Source organism: Cervus canadensis, chromosome 1 (assembly GCF_019320065.1).
Source record: "Cervus canadensis isolate Bull #8, Minnesota chromosome 1, ASM1932006v1, whole genome shotgun sequence".
NCBI classification, from domain to species: Eukaryota; Metazoa; Chordata; class Mammalia; order Artiodactyla; family Cervidae; genus Cervus; species Cervus canadensis.
In genome coordinates, this window is record NC_057386.1 from 6,336,883 (window position 1) to 6,356,001 (window position 19,119).

General features: G+C 46.8%; 1 protein-coding gene across 1 annotated transcript in view; it reads left to right on the forward strand.

The window, feature by feature from the left end:
• Positions 1-335: 335 nt before the first annotated feature.
• RAB37 (RAB37, member RAS oncogene family) overlaps positions 336-19,119 on the forward strand; it is a 66,193-nt gene continuing 47,409 nt past the window's right edge. Inside the window, exon 1 of the mRNA XM_043458520.1 lies at positions 336-789. Coding sequence (XP_043314455.1) covers positions 718-789 — 72 coding nt within the window. The 5' untranslated portion in view covers positions 336-717. The remainder of the gene's footprint in view (positions 790-19,119) is intronic.

Below are 19,119 nucleotides of genomic sequence, written 5' to 3' on the forward strand. Positions count from 1 at the left end.
ATAACCCTTCTGCCTTTCCCAAGCCAAGTGTTCTTAAGTTTGGGGGAGGAGGACATATGCATTCTAGAGAGTGTAATTTAAGCTCTGGACCCTCTCTGTAGGGAAATGCAGGTAAGCAGAATTGTGCAAATTATTTCAGAAACTTCAGGGACCCCTCTGGGCCCTCATCTGTCGACCTCATACATCCTGTAGGGAACTGTCTAGAGATCAAAAATAAGCGGCTCCAGCGCCGCTGGGCTTCACCTCGGCAACCGCAGGAGGAGAGCTGAGCTGCGCGGTGTGACGGGGATGCTCGGTCACTAAGAATCAGGAGCGGTGAGCTCCCGGGACCACAATGCCCTGAGAACGCAGCCGGGACGCTGAGGCCCCGGGATACGGTAGCTGAATGACATTCGCACGGGCCGCCGGCTAGACTGAAATCTTGCATCCCTCCCAAAAGCCTGGAGTCACGAGACAGGGGACGGGATCTCGGAACTCTGGCCCTGGGCGCGCAGGGACGGTATCGCTGTTCCTGGTGCTGAAACGCTGCGGTCGCGGAAGGGAGAGGCCGCCTGCTCCCAGGGTACCGCGCCGCAGCGGCTGCGGGAGCTGTCCAGTGCTGAACCGGATGCGGCCGGCCCGCGGGGCTTAGACCCGAGCCTGCTGCACCCCGAGGAGACCGGACGGAGCTGACGCAGAGCGCAGGGAGAGCGGGGAACAGCGGGCTCCAAGCCGGGCATGGACCTGCAGAGACTCGACTCCTACCAAGGGGGAGCCGGCCCTGACTTCCATGAGCACGTCCTGCATAAGGTAAGGATCTCTTCGCCCCCCCCACCTCCCCCCGGGCGAGGGCGCCGTCACCAGTTCTCTCCCTTCCCTTCACTTGGCTTTGGAACTCAAAGAGAAACTAGACCGTACCTGTGAGCCTGGGGAATCCTTTATGCTTGATGCTGTTTGTTACTTTAAACAGATGCGTGTACACGGGGGAGGGGCCGCCGCCAGAGGTTCATATCGTCGGGGGCTTGGTTCATTCATTTAAATCACTTGTGTCCCTTTCTCACATCCTCTCTCCTGACTCTCAACCCCGTGACCCTCAAGAATCTTTGCCTTCCATAACCCTTGTGGAAGGATACATTTGTTCTCCCACCCTTGCCTCCCAAGCTCCAGTCCCATTAAGTCTGGTAGTTGAGGCCAAATACCCGAACTCCTGGCCAGCTCTGCTGAAATTAAACATCAAAGTGGTCTGCAGCAAAAATAAACTGTTGTTTTCAAACCAGACTCCTTTGCACCACCGGAAACCTGCCCTCCAGCCAGGACTTGCCCATAGCCTCCTGAAAGTGCTTATTTCATAGCTCATACTCACCCCCTTGCTTCTCTCATTCAAGATTTTTATATAACTAAGTTATCAGTAACATAACTAAATTATAATGTAAATTATCAATAACATCCTCTTGAAGTGATTGTTGGAGAAAAGTAGCAGCCTCTCTCTAGGCAACACTTTCCAATCCAAACCCATCAGTCAGGACTTCCCTGGTGGTCCAGTGGCTAATACTTCACACTTCCAATGCAGGGGGCCTGGGTTTGATCCCTGGTCAGGGAACTAGATCCCACAAGCTGTAACTAAAGTTTCCTGCATCCACAACTAAGACCTGACGCAGCCAAACAAATATTTTTTTTAAAAAATCACTGTAAATAAGCTGAACGTATATTTTGCCATAAGAAGTCACTACTGCTTCTCATCTCTTTCTCTGCCTTCTTCGTTCAGCCCTTTTATTTCCTGCTTTGTTAACACCGGTTTATCTATTAGTCCCTGAAAGGCAGTACATAGTCCTATACATGGAGATTTTTTTAAATCAAGGTATCACTCTGAAAATTCCATGAATGTAAGCTTTGAAGTAATCTCATCCTCTTTTGTCCCCTACTATACAGTTGTTGGCCTTCCCAGGTGGTGCTGGTGGTAAAGAACCTACCTGCCAATGCAGGAGACATAAGAGATGCAGGTTTGATCCCTGGGCCAGGAAGCTCCCCTGGAGGAGGGCATGGCAACCCACACCAGTATTCTTACCCGGAGAATCCCATGGACAGGAGCCTGGTGGGCTGCAGTCCTCAGGGTCACACAGAGTTAAACATGACTGAAGCCTACTAGCATGCATGCATGCCTACAGTTGACATCTGAGGAAACTCAAACCTGGAGCAGTACAGTGACTTGTCCAAGAAAACAAGGTAGTGGATGGCAGAGTGCTAAAAGCCAGGAATTATGATTCAAAGTCTAGTATTCTTTTCTCTCTGTAAGTGTAGTCCACGGACCTACAGCACTGACCTTACCTCAGAGCTTGTTAGAAATGTGACATCTCAGGCTCCACCCCAGACCTGCTGAATCTGAATATGTATTTTAACATCATCTCTAGAAAATAAATATGCACATTAAACTTTCAGAAACTGCCAGGTGCCACACTGGCTATTTCTGACACATTTGTAGAAAGCCAACTACTAAGAGAAGAGGGTCTATAGATTTGATGAGTCCAATGACTTCTCCCTTTAGGTCCCTGAACCTCTAGGCTATAGAGAAGAAGAAAAATGCTTAACTTCCTAAGTCAGGAAGTTTAAACACCACCACTGTTAGAAATAAACTCGAATAAGGTCTGTGTTCTTAGAGGTGGTAAATCTAGCCTCAGTCAAAAATGCATGCAAACAAAAGGGAACATAATTACAAATCAATTACAAAAGCATCCTGGTGACTAGATACATGGGTCTCTCCAAGTTTAAACCATCCTATAAATATATAAATATCCATTTAAAAAGCTTTAAGACTTGGTGATCCAAGTTTCAAAATTACTGATCACGTATGGTCTTTCCCACCTCAGTTACCCACACAGGAAATCTAGGCTATAGCCCATGAGAACGTTCACTTCCTTTGGGTTTATTGATTACCAAATTGGAAGGGAGCCTATTCCTACAAGTTCCAATACATTTGAAGACAGGTGTCTACTTACCACTAGTAAACGCTCAATATCTTCAACTTGGTTGTGAGCATCTTGAGGGTAGAAGCTGGCCTTAAACCTTCTGTGATACCAAACAGGGTAACATATGTGGGTAGCAATTTTCCTTTTCCTATAATACTGGTCACCTCCTCCTAGTATTATTTTATTATTGTACATGACTTTTCATTGTGATCCACTTAGTGACCTTTCTGTAAAGGGACAAGGTACCAACATATTTATATTATTTTAAACTTTACTATGTAACAGAGTCCGAGGAACTCCTGTTGGGTCACTCTAACAAATTGACCATAGGAGGGAGGGCTCCCTTCCAACAATTAATTGCTGGAGAGGATTTTTTTAAATAAACATTATATTGAAGAATAACACATACAAGAAAAGCTCAAATCATATGTCTATACCCTGATGGGTTAGCACAAAGTGAGCACTTCTGTGCAACCACTACCAGGATGAAGATAGAACATTCCTAGGACTTCCTTGGAGACCCGGTGGTTAAGAATCTGCACTTCCTGGTCTCCATGGTGGCTCAGGAGTAGGGACTCAGCCTGCCAGGGCAGGAGACAAGGGTTCGGTCCCTGATCCAGGAAAATCCCACACGCCTTGGAGTAACTAAGCCTGTGCTCTCGAGCCCTCCAGCCACAACTACGGAGTCCACATGCCCCAGCGATTTTAGCCAATGCCCCCGAGAGCCTGTGATCTGCAGCAGGAGAAGCCACCGCAGTGAGAAGCCCGAACACCACAACTGGAGAGCAGCCCCCACTCGCTGCAACAAGAGAAAGCCCACACAGCAGCAAAGACCAAGCACAGCCAAAAATAAATAAATAAATTTGGAGAAAAAGCAGTCTGCACTTCCATTGCAGGGGCACGCCTTCAATCCCTGGTCAGGGAACTAAGATTCCACATGTCACGTGATGCAGCCAAAAAACAAATTAAAAAGAAGAAGAACCTTTCCAGCTCCCCAGAAACCACCCCCAACATTTTTTCCACACACTACCCGTGTCCTCCTCCCTAGAGGTCACCTTTACAGAGGGTGAAACATTATTTAATGTTTTGACAGAGCTACTAAATTTTATGTAGGATAGTCCTAGAAAGCTGCCAGAGAAGAGATACTACTGTATGGTGGAAAGACACCCCAGACTTGGAATCAGACCAGACCTTGATTTGATTCTGAAAGACGTCTGTGAGCCTTATTTTTCTTATCTATAAAACAGGGATGATAATAATACCTGGCTTGCTAGGGTTTTTCTTTTTTCTTTCTTTTTTTTTTTTTTTTGAGTGAAATGTTAGTAACATAATGTAATATCTTTATTATTTATCAGGTGTATAAGAAACATTCAATAAATGGTTGTTACTAGGAGACCCATCTTGAGCTCCAGAACAACTTCGGTAGATGTCACGTTGGGTCTCACCTAACACGATGAAGCTTAGTGAGAAGAGCAGCAGCTTCATACACAGAAACACACACACACATTTCACAGACACAATCCCAAGGGACTGAGCTCACACACCCACCTACACAAAACTCCTGACTTCTATGTGAATATCGCAACCCTGATTTCGTAAGGCAAACATCTCTTTTCTCTGGGAGGTGAGATATGGGAAGCTGTTTCACCAAAAGTTTTACTTTCGTTTTAGGTTCAAAGGATTTGTTAACAAAAGAAGCTGCTTGTACACACACATAAACAATTCCAATATTTAATAGAGGGTTATTTGACTTAATTTCACTATGCTGTCATTAAAAGAAAAGAAATAGAAACAACAGACAAGGGTAACAGTCTCTACATCACCAAATCAGGCCCACAACCTTCAACCAGACTTAAACAGCAGTGGGAAGTTCCTCACTAACAGCAAACCTGGAATCCCAATTGGGAAAGGGTCTTCCCAATTGGTGCTAGTGGAAGAACCTGCCTGTCAATGAGGGAGACATAAGAGATGCGGGTTCCATCCCTGGGTCGGGAAGACCCCCTGGAGGAGGACATGGCAACCCACTCCAGTATTCCTGCCTGGAGAATCCCGTGGACAGAGGAGCCTGGTGGACTACAGTCCACGGGGTCGCGAAGAGCTGGACACCACTGAAGTGACTCAGCACAGAACCCAGGAGGTCCGTCCGGCCCACGGGTAAGACATCAAATGCAGTTTGGAGGGCTCTCATTTACAATCCCAGATCCCAGACTGATCTCATCATCAGTTTGCGTGCAAAAATGCATCTCTGGTTTAACTTTAACTTTTACAATGCTGTTTGTTTCACCTGGTGAGTCATAAGACTTCTTAGATGGGCGGAGAAGGAGGGAGTTCTTGGCCAGGTCCTCAGGGACTTAAGAGATTCCGAGACTCACTCCCTTTCTTGTCTAAAGTGTCACCTGACTTGCTGTGCCCGCAGGCAGGCTGGGAATCTAGGTAGTGTCCAGGTGGGTCAGGGGCCTGCTCCCCTGCTTCTGAAGTCCTCCATTTTAATTTCCCTAACGGATGCAGTGAGACCTCTCATTAAAATTCACTTATCTGAAACACATTCGCCAAGGATCATCAGCCTTGGATGGCTCCTGCACTTAACTCATCCCAAGAGGTGAAGGCTGAACCAAATGAGCCTGAGAAACTCTCAGAATATTCCTTGAGTCTGGGCTGGAAGCTGGGAACTTGGCCAGAAGCAGAGTTCATCCATCATATGCTTGGAGGTTTTAAATAGAGTTGCTGTTGTTCTCACAAATCTGAATATTTGATGCAGCTAAATAATTTAAAACATGTAAACAACCCTGCTGCTCTTTCCATCAGAGAACTCTCAGCCCTCTCTTGCTTACCAGCACAATCTCAGGAGCCGCGAAAGGCAGCAATGTGCGTTAGGGGCTCAGAAACTCCATGCTGGGTTCTTGCTGTGCCAGGCCTGACTGTGAATTCTGGGGAAAGAGTGGGGTCAGCTTTTGCCCCAGATGCTGGTGAATCAGGACCAAGAGACTTCAGTTCAAGAGCTCGCTTCCTAACTCACCATCCCCAGCACTGCAATGAACACCCACAAGCCAGTTTTGTTTCAAGAGGAGCAAATATTTAATATGCCGAAGTCAATCTCCTCCATAGCACCTTAACAAAACCAGTGACCAGGGACGGGGAGGGGGGCATCCATCCATTCATCCAGGGCGGGTCCTCACTGGGGAAAAATGGAATTACTAGGGAAATAAAATCAAAAGGTCCCTGTCCTACAGAATTCCCATTCCTTCCAACTCTGCCCCCGACACCTCTTCTACGTGAGTGAGACACGGAAACAGGTCACCTCTCCTCCTCTCCCTCCTCTCTTGGGCTGATCTTTCACATCCCTCTTGTACGGTTATCTCCCTCAATAGCACATGTGCCTCATCTAGTCATTCAGCAAACATTTATGGATTGTTTCCAAAGGGTGAGAAACTATGATGAGCGTTATAAAGGATGCACACACATAGGCACACACACCAAAACTAGTTCCCACCTTCAGTAGCCCCTGGCCTGTGAAATACGCACACAAATTGCTGTAATACTCAGTAGAGTCTCAGAGGTGCCCTAATAAAGGTCTGGGAAGATAACAGGGGGTAACTCAGAAAGAAATGGTCACTTCTCATTCAATTTGAGGCTTCTCGCTCATAGCCCCTGCTTGAGTATTAATATCTAAGAAAGGCAGAAATCTATACACCAGCCAGCCTCCCTCCCACAAGGCCACCACCGATTCATCCTAGAGAACAGTCTGGGTTCTGTGGTATTTTTCTTCCCTATCAGAAAATTTTATCAGAGAAAGACAAATCAATCAGCAAAAGACCATACCAGCTAATCTGTCTCCCTCTAACCATTCCTTATCCCTCAGGGACATTTTTTTTTCCATCAAACAAAGTTAATGAAACACAAATTAGTGGTCAAAGCATCTGATTTCAGAGAAAAATCCATGCCCTGTAGGTAAGAAATTTCACTTTCAAAGTTCATCATCTCAATAAAGTGGTTTTAAAAAAAGAGAGGGGAAAGGAGAAGGAGGAGAAAGAGAAGGGAGGAAGAGATGGAAAAGGAAAAAGCAAAAGAAAAAAATATATGAAAAAATGAAAGCGTGAGAATGACTGGGTCCAACTTTTGCCTGATTTCCAGTCTCAGCTCGGAAACAAACAAGAAAGCCTAGAAAGATTAGCTGTTCCACTCCTTGTAGAATATTTCCATTTGCTTGTTTTGCTCTCTTGCTCACTCTGGAGACCTTCCAATAAACAAATGATGTGTATGTTACATCATTAACAATCTCTGACCATCTGGGACTCCTTGGGCTAATCTGTCAGTCCCGCCCAGATCCCAACTCAGCCAGCGCTTGGGGAGAGATGCTGGCTGGTTCTCCTGGATAACCTTAGCAGGAAATGATCATGACTCTGCCCAACCTCTCCAAGTCATTTTCTAAAGTCTCAGGCTTCCCACTCCAAACACTTCTCCCCTCTAATTTAGAATTCCTGGGACTGTTTGTGAGGAAACATCTGAAACTCACTAGTGATCCTCTCGTGAGCTGTTCTGGGAAAGGACTGGGCCATCTCCCTTCATCTTCAGGGCAGGAAATCCAGCTTTGCTGGAAGTAAACAGCCAGAGGTGAGCAGCAGGGTAGGGGATTGTGCAGCTAGACACGTGAAGTGGCTCCAAGCGTATCCCAGCATGCTCCTTGTTTCCATCCTCCTCCCAGACAAGAGGAACAATCCCTGGAGATTGCAAGCAAGGAGGGAGATCACAGCTTCTTTGTTACCTAGCAGAGATCTCAGGTAATGCACCTCCCCAATTGGAACAGCCCTGGACCACCCTCCCATCTGCCCAGAAAGGAAGCTTTCTGGGAAACAGATAAGAGAGCTCCAAGAAGCAGCAAACAACAAATCTAGACATCTTAACCCCTGACCGCACCCGTCAAGGCCTTCCAGACCTTGTGCTGCTCATGAAGTTAGCGAGGTGCTAAGCGCTGCTTGCTCAGTCCCTTCAGTTGTATCTGACTCTTTGTGACCCCCTGGACTGTAGCCCGCCAGACTCCTCTGTTCATGGGATTCTCCAGGCAAGAATACTGGAGTGGGTTGCCATGCCCTCCTCCAGGGGATCTTCCTGACCCTGGAATCAAACCTGTGTCCCCTGCATCTCCTGCATTGCAGGTGGATTCTTTACCAATGAGCCACCTAGGAAGCCCCTAAGTGATGCCATGGAAATAATGTAACTGTTGAAACAAGCAGAGCTCACAATTCCCCAAGCAAATGATCCTTATTTCCCTGACCTTGATGCCAAAGTCTACTCCCTCCCTTCTTATTTGCATTTCTGCTTTTAGCAGGCAATTTTTAGCCATTAACATAAAGGTATCTTTTTAATAACTGGTGCTTATGTAAGCCCCATAGATATGTTTTTATGTGCCTTGAACCAAGTTCTGCTTACGTTCATGTTTCCTTTTGCTTTCTAGCCATCTACCTACCCCCAGTTACCAACAGCAGAAACACCCACCCACACACACACATTCACAAGGTACAGGCAGGACCAGTGACGAGGTGTTCTTATTTTTTGTTTCTTCTTATCTCTTACTGTCTTTCAAAGGCAAAGCAAACCTTTCCCCTCTTCCGCCCTCTGCCATTTGAATTTGCAACCACATCACTAACAGCGACTCTGCTTTTTAAAAGGCAGCTCTGCCAAGTATCAGAGCAATACCCTCAGGGGACAGTCAGGACCGGGACCAACTTCTTCCAGCCTCTCCCAGCCTCACACAGAGAAGCCTCTTAACCTCTGGGAGGGAGTGAAGCTGCTGGTACAGACTCAGAGCCTCCTCCAGCCCCTGAGGTACCCCCTTCCTCTGTGGAGAGCGGTGCCAAACTCCTCTTTACCCATGTTCTTCCCTCTTCTCTGGTCCCTTTCTAAGGTTTCACTAGGCTAGGAACTAAGTATTAAAATCATCTGCACTGTCAACTTAAAAAATAGCATAACATGAATGTTGCGAGTTAAGTTTATTGGGGGCAAAATGAGGACTCCAGCCCAGGAGACAGCAGCTCAGATAGCTCTGAGAAACTGCTCCAAAGAGGCAGGGGAGGAAAGGTCAGTGTATATGTGATTTTTGGTGAAGCAACTGTTCAGTCACTCAGTCGTGTCTGACTCTTTGCAAGCCCGTGGACTGCAGCACACCAGGCTTCCCAGTCCTTCACTAGCTCCTGGAGTTTGCTCCTGGAGTGCCCCTTAAGTCTGTGATGCCTCCCAACCATCTCATCCTCTATCGCCCCCTTCTCCTCTTGCCCTCAATCTTTCCCAACATCAGGGTCTTTTCCAGTGAATCAGGTGACCAAAGCTGCTTCGGCTTTAGCATCTGTCCTTCCAAAGAATATTCAGGATTGACTTCCTTTAGGATTGACTGGTTTGATCTCCTTGCTGTCTTCTCTGACACCACAGTTCGAAGGCATCAATTCTTCGGCACTCAGCCTTCTTTTAGTCCAACTCTCACATCCATACATGACTACTGGAAAAACCATAGCTTTGACTAGACGGACCTTTGTCAGCAAAGGGGGAACACATGCAATCAAGTACATATTTCTCCAGAAGGTTTCTACTAGTCTCCTGAGGCCTTCACTAGTCACGAGGAACAGTCATCACGATGAAGGATTTTAGTGCTTTTCTAGATAGGAGGACACAACAAGAATTGGGCTCATAAAATCAGCTCCTGATAATATCTGAAGACCTGTTCGGCCAGTTTTCGCCGAGCACAGAGTGCCTCATTCCTGCTCTCCACCCTGAACTCCTTCAGGGGGTGTTAAAGGTCAGCAGCTGCAGCAGTTCTTGATTTAATCTTTGTAGAGGTAGACGGCAAGCACACAGGGCAAGTACCAGTCTGTCGCTGACAGCATAGTCCAGAGGGACCCCGTGAGACTAATAATTGTTCATGATAAATGAGAAAAATAAACCCCTGGTTCATTTATGGAGCATTATAGTTTTTAAAAAAACTTATAATACATTCTATGACACTTTACTTTTGCCCCATGCTTTTTCCAATAGATTGTATTATTAGTTCCATATGATAAATAAAGAAATAGAAGCCAGATGAAAAAAAATAGTTACTTGCTCAAGGTCACAGCAGGTAGGCATTATGGAAATTCTAATAGCAAGAGCCGATCCTTACAAAGCACAGATGAACCAGACACTGTGCTAAACTCTTAACAGCCTTCAACCCTGCAACAAACCTATTTTAATCTCATTTTAGGGATGAGTAGACTGAAGCACAGAGACATTAAGGAACTTGCCTAAGGTCACACAGTTAATTAGAGGCAAAGCCTAGATTCAGACCCCAGCAAGCTGGAAATGCAAATGAATGGATTCAGCAGAGGGCAAAGGACTTCACCAAGGGGATCACAGATTGCATCATTTTCGGGTGTTGACAGGGTCCCATGTATGGCCCCAGCTCTGTAGGATCAGAGACCCAGTTTTGCTCACTCAGTCAAGAGTGGATCCATCTCAAAAAAAAAAAAAAAAAAGCATTAAAAATAAAAGGCAAAACATGCACACACACAAACAAACAAACAAAACAACCCAATGGATCCATCTTTCCAGGCAGCCCTGTGTTAATCAAACTCACAAAACTGATGTATTGTCCTGGATGTCAAGCCATATTATAATCAGCGGATGGTTTGCCAAGCATGAAATTCAGGGATGATAAAAGAGAGGGAGACCTGGAGAACTCAGATGCTGAACGATGTCAGGATGATGCGGTTTGCTGGCTGAAAGGATGGCCTCAATCTACGGCTCCCTTGGCCCTTTCTACCCACGGGTCCTCTCCTCTCTGATCTCCCCCTCCCCTGGCTGCATTTAACTGTGACCTAGGTCAGGCAGGCACTCTATTCTCCCCAGATACCCAGTTTCCTGCACCCCTTTAGGGACCATGTGCCTATGAGCTGGAGCCTGCCCTGGACTTGAGCTGGTTGTGGGGAGAGAGGAAGCTGGCCAGGGCAGGGGTGCGGGATGCTTCTTCTTCAGGAGTCTTCATCATCCCGATGATACTCACAGGTGTGGACCCACAGCTCTGCCTCCGTCCTGCTCAGGGCTCATGGCAGGGACTTAGGGATCTGGGTTTTAAGGGCAAGACCAAGAAAGAGACAAAAGGGGATTGGGCTCATTTTCTTATACCCCACCACTGTCCCATTCCACTTGCCCCCCTTGAAACTGGATATGCTTGATTGAGAATCTTGAGAATTGATTCAGTGAGCACCTGCTGGGCGCGGTTTGTGCCCGAGAGCCCAGAACAAGGCCCATTCCCCACCCCAAGGAGCTGAGTCAGGCAGGCTGGCTGGCTCAGCAGCCTGGCTCAGAAGACTCAGGCCATATCTCACTTCCGCCCAACATGGACACACGGATATTGGTGCCCATGAAGACGTCCTGAAGTTGGGGACCTCTCGCCCCACATGATGGGAAAATCAGAGGACCAGGTCAAATGCTTGTGGCAATCTCAAGCTGCCAAGTTCGGGGTCCCAATTCAGTGACTGATCCAAAAGGCTGCATTATCCACAGTTCTGGGAACGAGCCCACCTGTGGAGCTCAGAATGGCTCCAGGCACCCAAGACAGGAATCTCTTCAAGTCCAATATCCAAGAAAGGTGGGGGTTTCTTCTGAGACGTGCCTGGAGCAAAGATGTATGGCCCAAGCGTGGCAGAGTCAGATCCGGAGAAGCAAAGCTGGTACCCCTCCCTCAGCATCTCTAAAGATCTGTGTCAAAAAAACATCCAAACTCAAAAGTGCCAAGGCCCTGGGCTTCCCTGGTGGATCAGTGGTTAGGAATCCACCTGCCAACGTGGGGCACATGGGTCCAACCCCTGGTCCAGGAGGAGTTCACATGCTGCCGAGCAACTAAGCCTGGAGCCAAAATACGGAGCGCTCACTCCAGAGTCCATGAGCCACAACTACTGAAGCCCACGAGCAACTTATGAGCCCGCGCGCGAGCCTAGAGCCTGTGCTCAGCAACAAGAGAAGCCACCACAGTGAGGAGCCCGGGCACCACAATGGAGTGCAGCCCCTGCTGGCTGCATCCAGAGAAAGCCCGTGCGAAAACAATGCAGACACAGTGCAGGCAAAAATAAACACATAAAAAGTCCTAGAGCTAATGCTCATTGGGCGGGGACAGGTCGATGTCACCCGTGAAGGTGGAGTCAGTCCCACCCATGCCCTAGGGATGGAGGGTGGAAGAGAACAGTTTCCCAGGAGAATGGGGGTGATGTTAGCTGCGGGCTCACCAGGCAACGACAGATGCCCCTATGGTAATCCCAGTTTGATCACAGGACCTTTTCAGTGTTTTAGCGAGAAGGGACTGAAAAAGAAACGGACTGAACTTGTACTCTCCCACCTAAACCGGGCTAGCTGTGTCTCACTCGTGCTGTTGCTAAAGACTAAATAGTCCAACTCAGTTTCTTAATGACCAGACTCCGGAAATGAACTGACGTCACCCTCTAAAGAGACTGGTTTATTGGGGCTATGGAGTCAGACCTCACCCTGGGGGTGGGAGTAGCTTTTCCTATGGAGGAGGATGACCCAGCCTCCAATCTCCCAGGAAGGAGGCTTACAGGGGGGTGCGGGGGTGGGGGATAGGGGATGAGGATACAGGAGGTGACGTTCAGGCTGGAATGGAGGGAAGCTCTTCCTTCTCATTTTGGGGTCAGAGTCAAGTGGGGTGAAGAAGCCTGGATTTTTCAGGGGGGAAGGGCGGAGGGGTAAGCTGTGAGCAGCCCATGGATTCACAAAAGCAGATGAAAAGTGAGCCAAACAGGGCCAGCTTCATGGGCAAGCGACCTGCCTGGGCCATCACACCAGCCCCACACCTGGAAGGGCCCTGTGATGGGCTTAATACTCTGCTGGTTTAGTGTTGGTTTAATACTCTCCCCATTTTGAGAGTCTCAGTTTTTGTACAGGAGCCCCGTATTGTTATTTTGCGCTGAGACTTACAAAATCCGTAACCATTGCTGCTGTCAAATAGGACCCCCTGCAGGGTCCGAGCCTAGGTCTCTGCAGTAGTCCTGAGCTGTTCTCTGGGTGTGCCCTCCTTTCTTTTGGCCTCACCCCATGCCTGGCTTCAGATGAGCTGTGAGGAGCCAGAGAAAGGTGATCTTACGCTCTGGGCAAAGTGGCCAAGAAGTGAGCTGTATTCCTCCCCAGGGCCAGCTTTTTAAAGAAATAAAAAGCCTCGAAGGAGCCTTCCATGGGGCCTGTGCAGCAGCTCCTGGGGGACCTCTCAGAGAGAGCTGAGGTTGGCTGGACAGACGTCAGCAAGGCCCAAGCTGTCACACACTGGGAACCAAAAGGTCACTTTGGTCACTCTGAGATCACAGGCTAGAGGGCCTGTGGCCCTTTGGTTAAACACCGTCTGGCAGAGGGATGAACAGACCCTGAGAGACATTCTGTGATTGTACAAGGCCACCCAGCAAATAAGTAAGAAACAGGCAGAACCCTGGGACTTCCCCGGTGGTCCAGTGGTTAAGGGAGACTCTGTGCTTCCACCGCAGGGGGCACCGGTGTGGTCTCTGGTTGGGGAGTTAAGACCCCACATGCCATGTGGCGTAGCCACAAAAAGAAAGAAAAAGACAGAACCCCAACCCTGGGGCTACCCAGACACCACTGAAAGTAGGCCTGGTGCAATGAGTCTCTGTTCACCGGGGCCCAAGAGCAACATTGTCCCCTGGGGATTTGCCTCCATAAAAACACAACTGCGAAAGATAAACAAGTCCTACTGTACAGCACAGGGAACTATATTCAAAATCTTGTAATAATCCATAAGGGCTTCCCTGGTGGCCCAGACTGTGAAGAATCTACCTGCAGTGCAGGAGACCCAGGTTCGATCCCTGGGTCAGGAAGATCCCCTAGAGAAGGAAATGGCAACCCACTCCACTATTCTTGCCTGGAGAATTCCATGGACAGAGGAGCCCGGTAGGCTACAGTCCATGGAGTTGCAAAGAGTCAGGATAATCTATAATGATAAAGAATCTGAAAAAGAATATTAAATATATATATATATGAAACTAAATCACACCTAAAACTAACATGACACTGTAAGTTGACTGTATTTCAACAATTTTTTTTAATTTAAATAACCAGCCACAGGAAAGCACAGCAAGATTTGCTGACACCATGATGGCTCCAGGGAAGAATCTCCTTCATCTGCCTCCGTTTTCACTTCTGTTGTCACATCTCAGCTATTTTTGGGTGGATTATCTCTCTACTGGTCCTACTTTTCATTTGCCATGCAACAGGCATCAGGGTGTTTCAGTGGGAGGACAAGGGTCTCCGGCGTTCAGTCCTTCTGCTTTTGTGGCTTATTGCTAATCTTGCAAAGGCAATGTGAACTTTTGAAATGAGTACATCGTCTGAACTTTGCAACTCCTTCCAGTGACCAGGGGGCTGGCACTGAGCAGCGTGGATGAGACCTGGGGATGTAACCTGCTGCTTCCTTGTCACAGAAACCCTCACTGTCTCTGACAGAGGGTAGCATTCTGCACGGGGATGCTGCAAGGAAACTTGATGAGGCTGCCCTCCCAGCATCACCAGATCCTTAAAGAGCATAAAGGCACAGTCAGGCGTTGGCTTGCAGCTTTATTGAGGGAGAAAAGTCATATTAAGATAGGAAGGGTTGTGCGTAGATTTGTTAATTTAGTATAGAATGTTGCATAATGAAGACCAGCTCCTCCGACGGCTTTGGTAATTAACATGAAGGCAAGAAGAGTGGGTCAGGGGCTGTGATAGAAGCTTACAGCACCATAGGCAAGCACAATCTTCCTTGGAAGAAGCAAAATACGATGAGCTGGGTGATTTCAGTGGTAACACTCCATTTCTTCACTAGGATGGTGAATAGGGAGTGTTTGCTTCCCTACCCTTTAAAACAAATACACATCTTATGTAGACATAGCCTGCACCAATATGTCATTAAAACTTGTTGTTCAGTCACTAAGTTGTGTCCAACTTTGCTCCTCTGTCCACCATCTCCCGGAGTTTGCTCAAATTCATGTCCATTGAGTCAGTGATCCCATCCAACCATCTTATCCTCTGCCCAATAAAACTTAAAATGAAACAATTGATGGAGGTAAGGATTTCCCTGGCAGTGCAGTGGTTAAGAGTCCAAGCTCCTGTCACAGGGGGCACAGGTGTGATCTCTGGCCGGGGACATAAGATCCCACATGCTCTGTGTCATGGCCAAAAATAATGATAATAAGGCAATAAACAGTGGGACTGGGGGCATCTGGGTTTGTGACTGAAGATGGAAAGGGTGATGGGGAGGATGTGGGAGATTTCAGAAAGTCCCCATGGTGGAGTTTTTATTTTGGAACACAAGACAAGACATCCCTCCTTTCTGCTAAGAGCGGCTTTTCTATCACACAACAGTTCAGAATGTCTCTTCTCTATTTCTGATCCTTAGGAACAGTCTTGAAAGGCAAAGTGTTAGTCGTTTCAGTCGTATCCGACTCTTTGTGACCCCATAGATCGTAGCCCGCCAGTCTCCTCTGTGCATAGGATTCTCAAGGCAAGAATACTGGAGTGGTTAGCCATTGACTTCTCCAGGGGATCTTCCAGACCCAGGGATCAAACCCAGATCTCCCACATTGCAGGCAGATTCTTTACAGTCTGAACCATCAGAGAAGCCCCAGGAACAGTCTCACCCGCTCCCTAACTCCGAACCTGTCCTTAGAGGTTCTTCAGTAAAACCAGTGAGCCGGTCACCTTTGCTGCTGGAACTGCACCCACTCAGGATAGGGCTGTGTGAGTTTGTTCTCCCAGTGGATTATCCAGGGAAGGGCTTATGCTGGGCAGGGGAATCTGAGGGACTGAAGCGGCTCTTTTCCCTACTGATGTAAGGTCACAGGGCCCTCATGAGTGACAACCTCAGCATTCAGATGAATAAGTGACTAGGAGCTTTTAGGGGGATGCTGGGCTTCCCAGGTGGCGCTCGTGGTAAAGAGCCCGCCTGCCAGTGCAGGAGCCGAAAGAGACGCGGGTTCGATCCCTGGGTCAGGAAGATCCCCTGGAGAAGGGCGTGGCAACCCACCGCAGTGTTCTTGCCTGGAGAACCCCATGGACAGAGGAACCTTGTGGACTACAGTCCACGGGGTCGCAAAGATTCAGACACAACTAAAGCGACTTAGCGCACATGCACAGACCACACTAACTGGACCTAAAGGAGAGAATCCATGTCTAGAGAACAATGTGGACAAAATCAGTGGCTAACAATTCTTAGTCTATACATGAGCACCAGCCCTTGACAAAGCATTAGTCAATTCGTAGATTATATACAGACACACTATAAATCCGTGTTGGCCCAAAGTCACCAATTGTCCTTCGTGGGAAGCACCGCCTACTGTTCTGATTTGGGGCGCGCACATGTCCTTTCTTTTATGAAACTGTGGTCATAACAGATGGTTTAGTAGAAATGGTTCTTTTTTTTTTTTTTGGCCATGCCCTAGGTCATGTGGATATTAGTTCCCTTCCCAGGGCCTGAACCCTGCAGTAGAAGTGCAAAGTCTTAACCCCTGGACCACTAGGGAAGTTCCAAACCAACCCCTTTCTTAACCAACTTGTTACAGCAACCAACACCTTTCGATCTCTTGGTGAAAATACTGTCTTTGTGCCTGTGGCAACAGGTAGATTCTCTGGAAGGTCCCCTTGCTTCTGCTCTTCACGCATCACCCATTGAGATGTGTGTTTAACAAGAGTCAACTGCATCCAGGCCCAAACCTGTTTAGGCCAGTCATACCTGTGAATTATAATTATGCAATTTGATGAATTCACCCATGAACAAACCAATTAAGAGTAAAAACAGAAACAATATTGACCAATGGCAGGGAGTGTAAACAAAAAAAAGTTACTTCTACAAAATTGAGGGGACTTCCCTGGCAATCCAGTGGTTAAGACGCCAAGCTTCCACTGCAGGTGGCGTGGTTGGTTCAATAACCCTGCAGGCTGTGTGGTGCGACCAAAAATTTTTTTATTTTATAAATAAATAAATCGAGTGTTTTAGAAAGACTCAATTAAAGCATATCATTTTTTAACGGCAAATTAGAAATGAGGGAGAAGACTGTAAAATATTCATAATGAAAGCATAAAAATGAAAAAGGATTTTGCAATCAGATTGCTTCATCAGTATCGAGAATGTCTTGCTCCACGTCAGGGAAACTGGAACTAGAAACTCCAGGACCAGACAATGTGTGTAGTTTGTGCAGAAAAGGCAAGTAATCCCTTTTTTTTTTTTCAGCAGATTCATCAGTGAAGAAAACGCTTAGATTTACATCTTGATACTGTTAATAGCCAATGATGACACATTTAGAAATTTTGAACCAAAGAAAGCATTTAGAGAAAGAATATATCTTTTGTGTGATTCCTTGATAAAACCAACTTTTCCAGTAAACAAACCGTTAACAATTCCAATTACATTGGGTAAGAATACATCTACTTGGTAAGATAAAAGCCTGACCACTATATCAGTCCTTCCTGGTCTAAAAAATTCTTATATGTGAGGGACGACCCTGGTGATCCAGTGTTTAATACTTCCCCTTCCAAGGCAGGGGGTGGGGGTTCAATCCCTGGTCAGGAAGCTAAGATCCCACATGGCCCATGGCCAAAAAAACCAAAACATAGAAAACAGAAGCAATATCGTAACAAAGTCAATAAAGACTTTAAAAAAATAGTATGCTTCTTAACAAGTCTTGCCCGTCTTTAAAAAATAAAATTAAATAAAAAATCATTGGCGCATAAAATCAACTGATTTTAGCTGCCTGGCCCTTCCAAGATCCAGTGGCTATGAACTCTGTTTTCAACATATCCAACAAAGGTAGCCTTTAGCACCACTTCTGTCTAACATTTATAAATATATATATATATATATATATTTTAACTTTTGAACATGCTATACGGCATGTGAGATATTAATTCCCCAAACAAGGATCAAACCTGCTTTGGAAGCACAGAATCAGACCTCCGGGCAAGTCCCAATCCAATGTATGTATATTAATCATGTATGACTCTAAACTGATTCTCAGAAGGGCTCAGTCCATAGAGAGCAGACTTGCATTTGCCAAGGAGGAGGGAGGGTGGAAGAGAGATGATGGGGAGTCTGGGGTTGATGCAAACTCACACAGAACGGGTAAGCAATGAGGTCCTGCTGAACGGCACAGGGAGCTATGTTCACTACCCTGTGATAAACCATAAGAGAAAAGGATATTTTAAAAGAATATATATGTACAACTGAATCGCTTTGTTGTACAACAGAAATTAACATAACATTGTAAATCAGCTATACTTCCATTTTCTTTTTTTTAAAAAAAGGGGGTGGGCTCTGTCTTCTGAAAGCCATAAATACACACGTATTCTCTCAAAAGGAGACTATCCAAACCCCCCAATGTTTTATAAAGTGGGATCTTTAAATATTAATGATTCAAAAACCAAAGGAGGGAAACTCCGGCACCTTTGTCAGGCTATAAATACCTGGGCACTCAACCGGAACTGAGTGGTTAAACATCTTGGAGTTTGTCCTAACAGAGTGTGCCTTCCTGGGAAATGCTAAGTGCCTCCCTCACTGAGGCCAAATGAACCTTATCTGAATTTTCTCTCCCTTGCAATAAAGGTGCTAGTCCAGAACCCAAGGTCTGCCTTAGCAAAGCCTCTGTGGAGAAGCCGGATACGGCTGAGACAACACCAAGATGGTAATCTCTAAACATTAAGAAACAGTTTCCTTCAGCCCTCTTGCACATGTTTGCCTCCCTTCCCCCACCCTGACCATTTGCCCAGCACTCTCAGGCTTGAACAAACTGGGCTGGATTCAAGACAGATTCCTGTAGTCACGACCCAACACCGGAAGAACCTAAGTGCCTCCTGTGAGGACCACCACTCAGAAGTCCGCTCTGCCTGGCTAGCTATAGAATGGACTGGACAAAGTTTACAAATATCAGGGCCTAGTCAACCCCATCTCTAAGGGTACGAAAAGGTCCCTTTTCAGAATGCCATCTATCCAGATGACTGGAATCTGGGATTTTAAAAAAACTTTATATCCAGAGATATATCTGGTAGGTGCCTATTTTAAAGGCTGACTGAGGCGATTAAAAGTTAGATGGACAGGAGAAAGGCCAGTGTGGGCAGAGCGGGGCAAGTCGGGGGAAGAGGAGCCAGAAGGAGGGTCCCGGGGCAGATG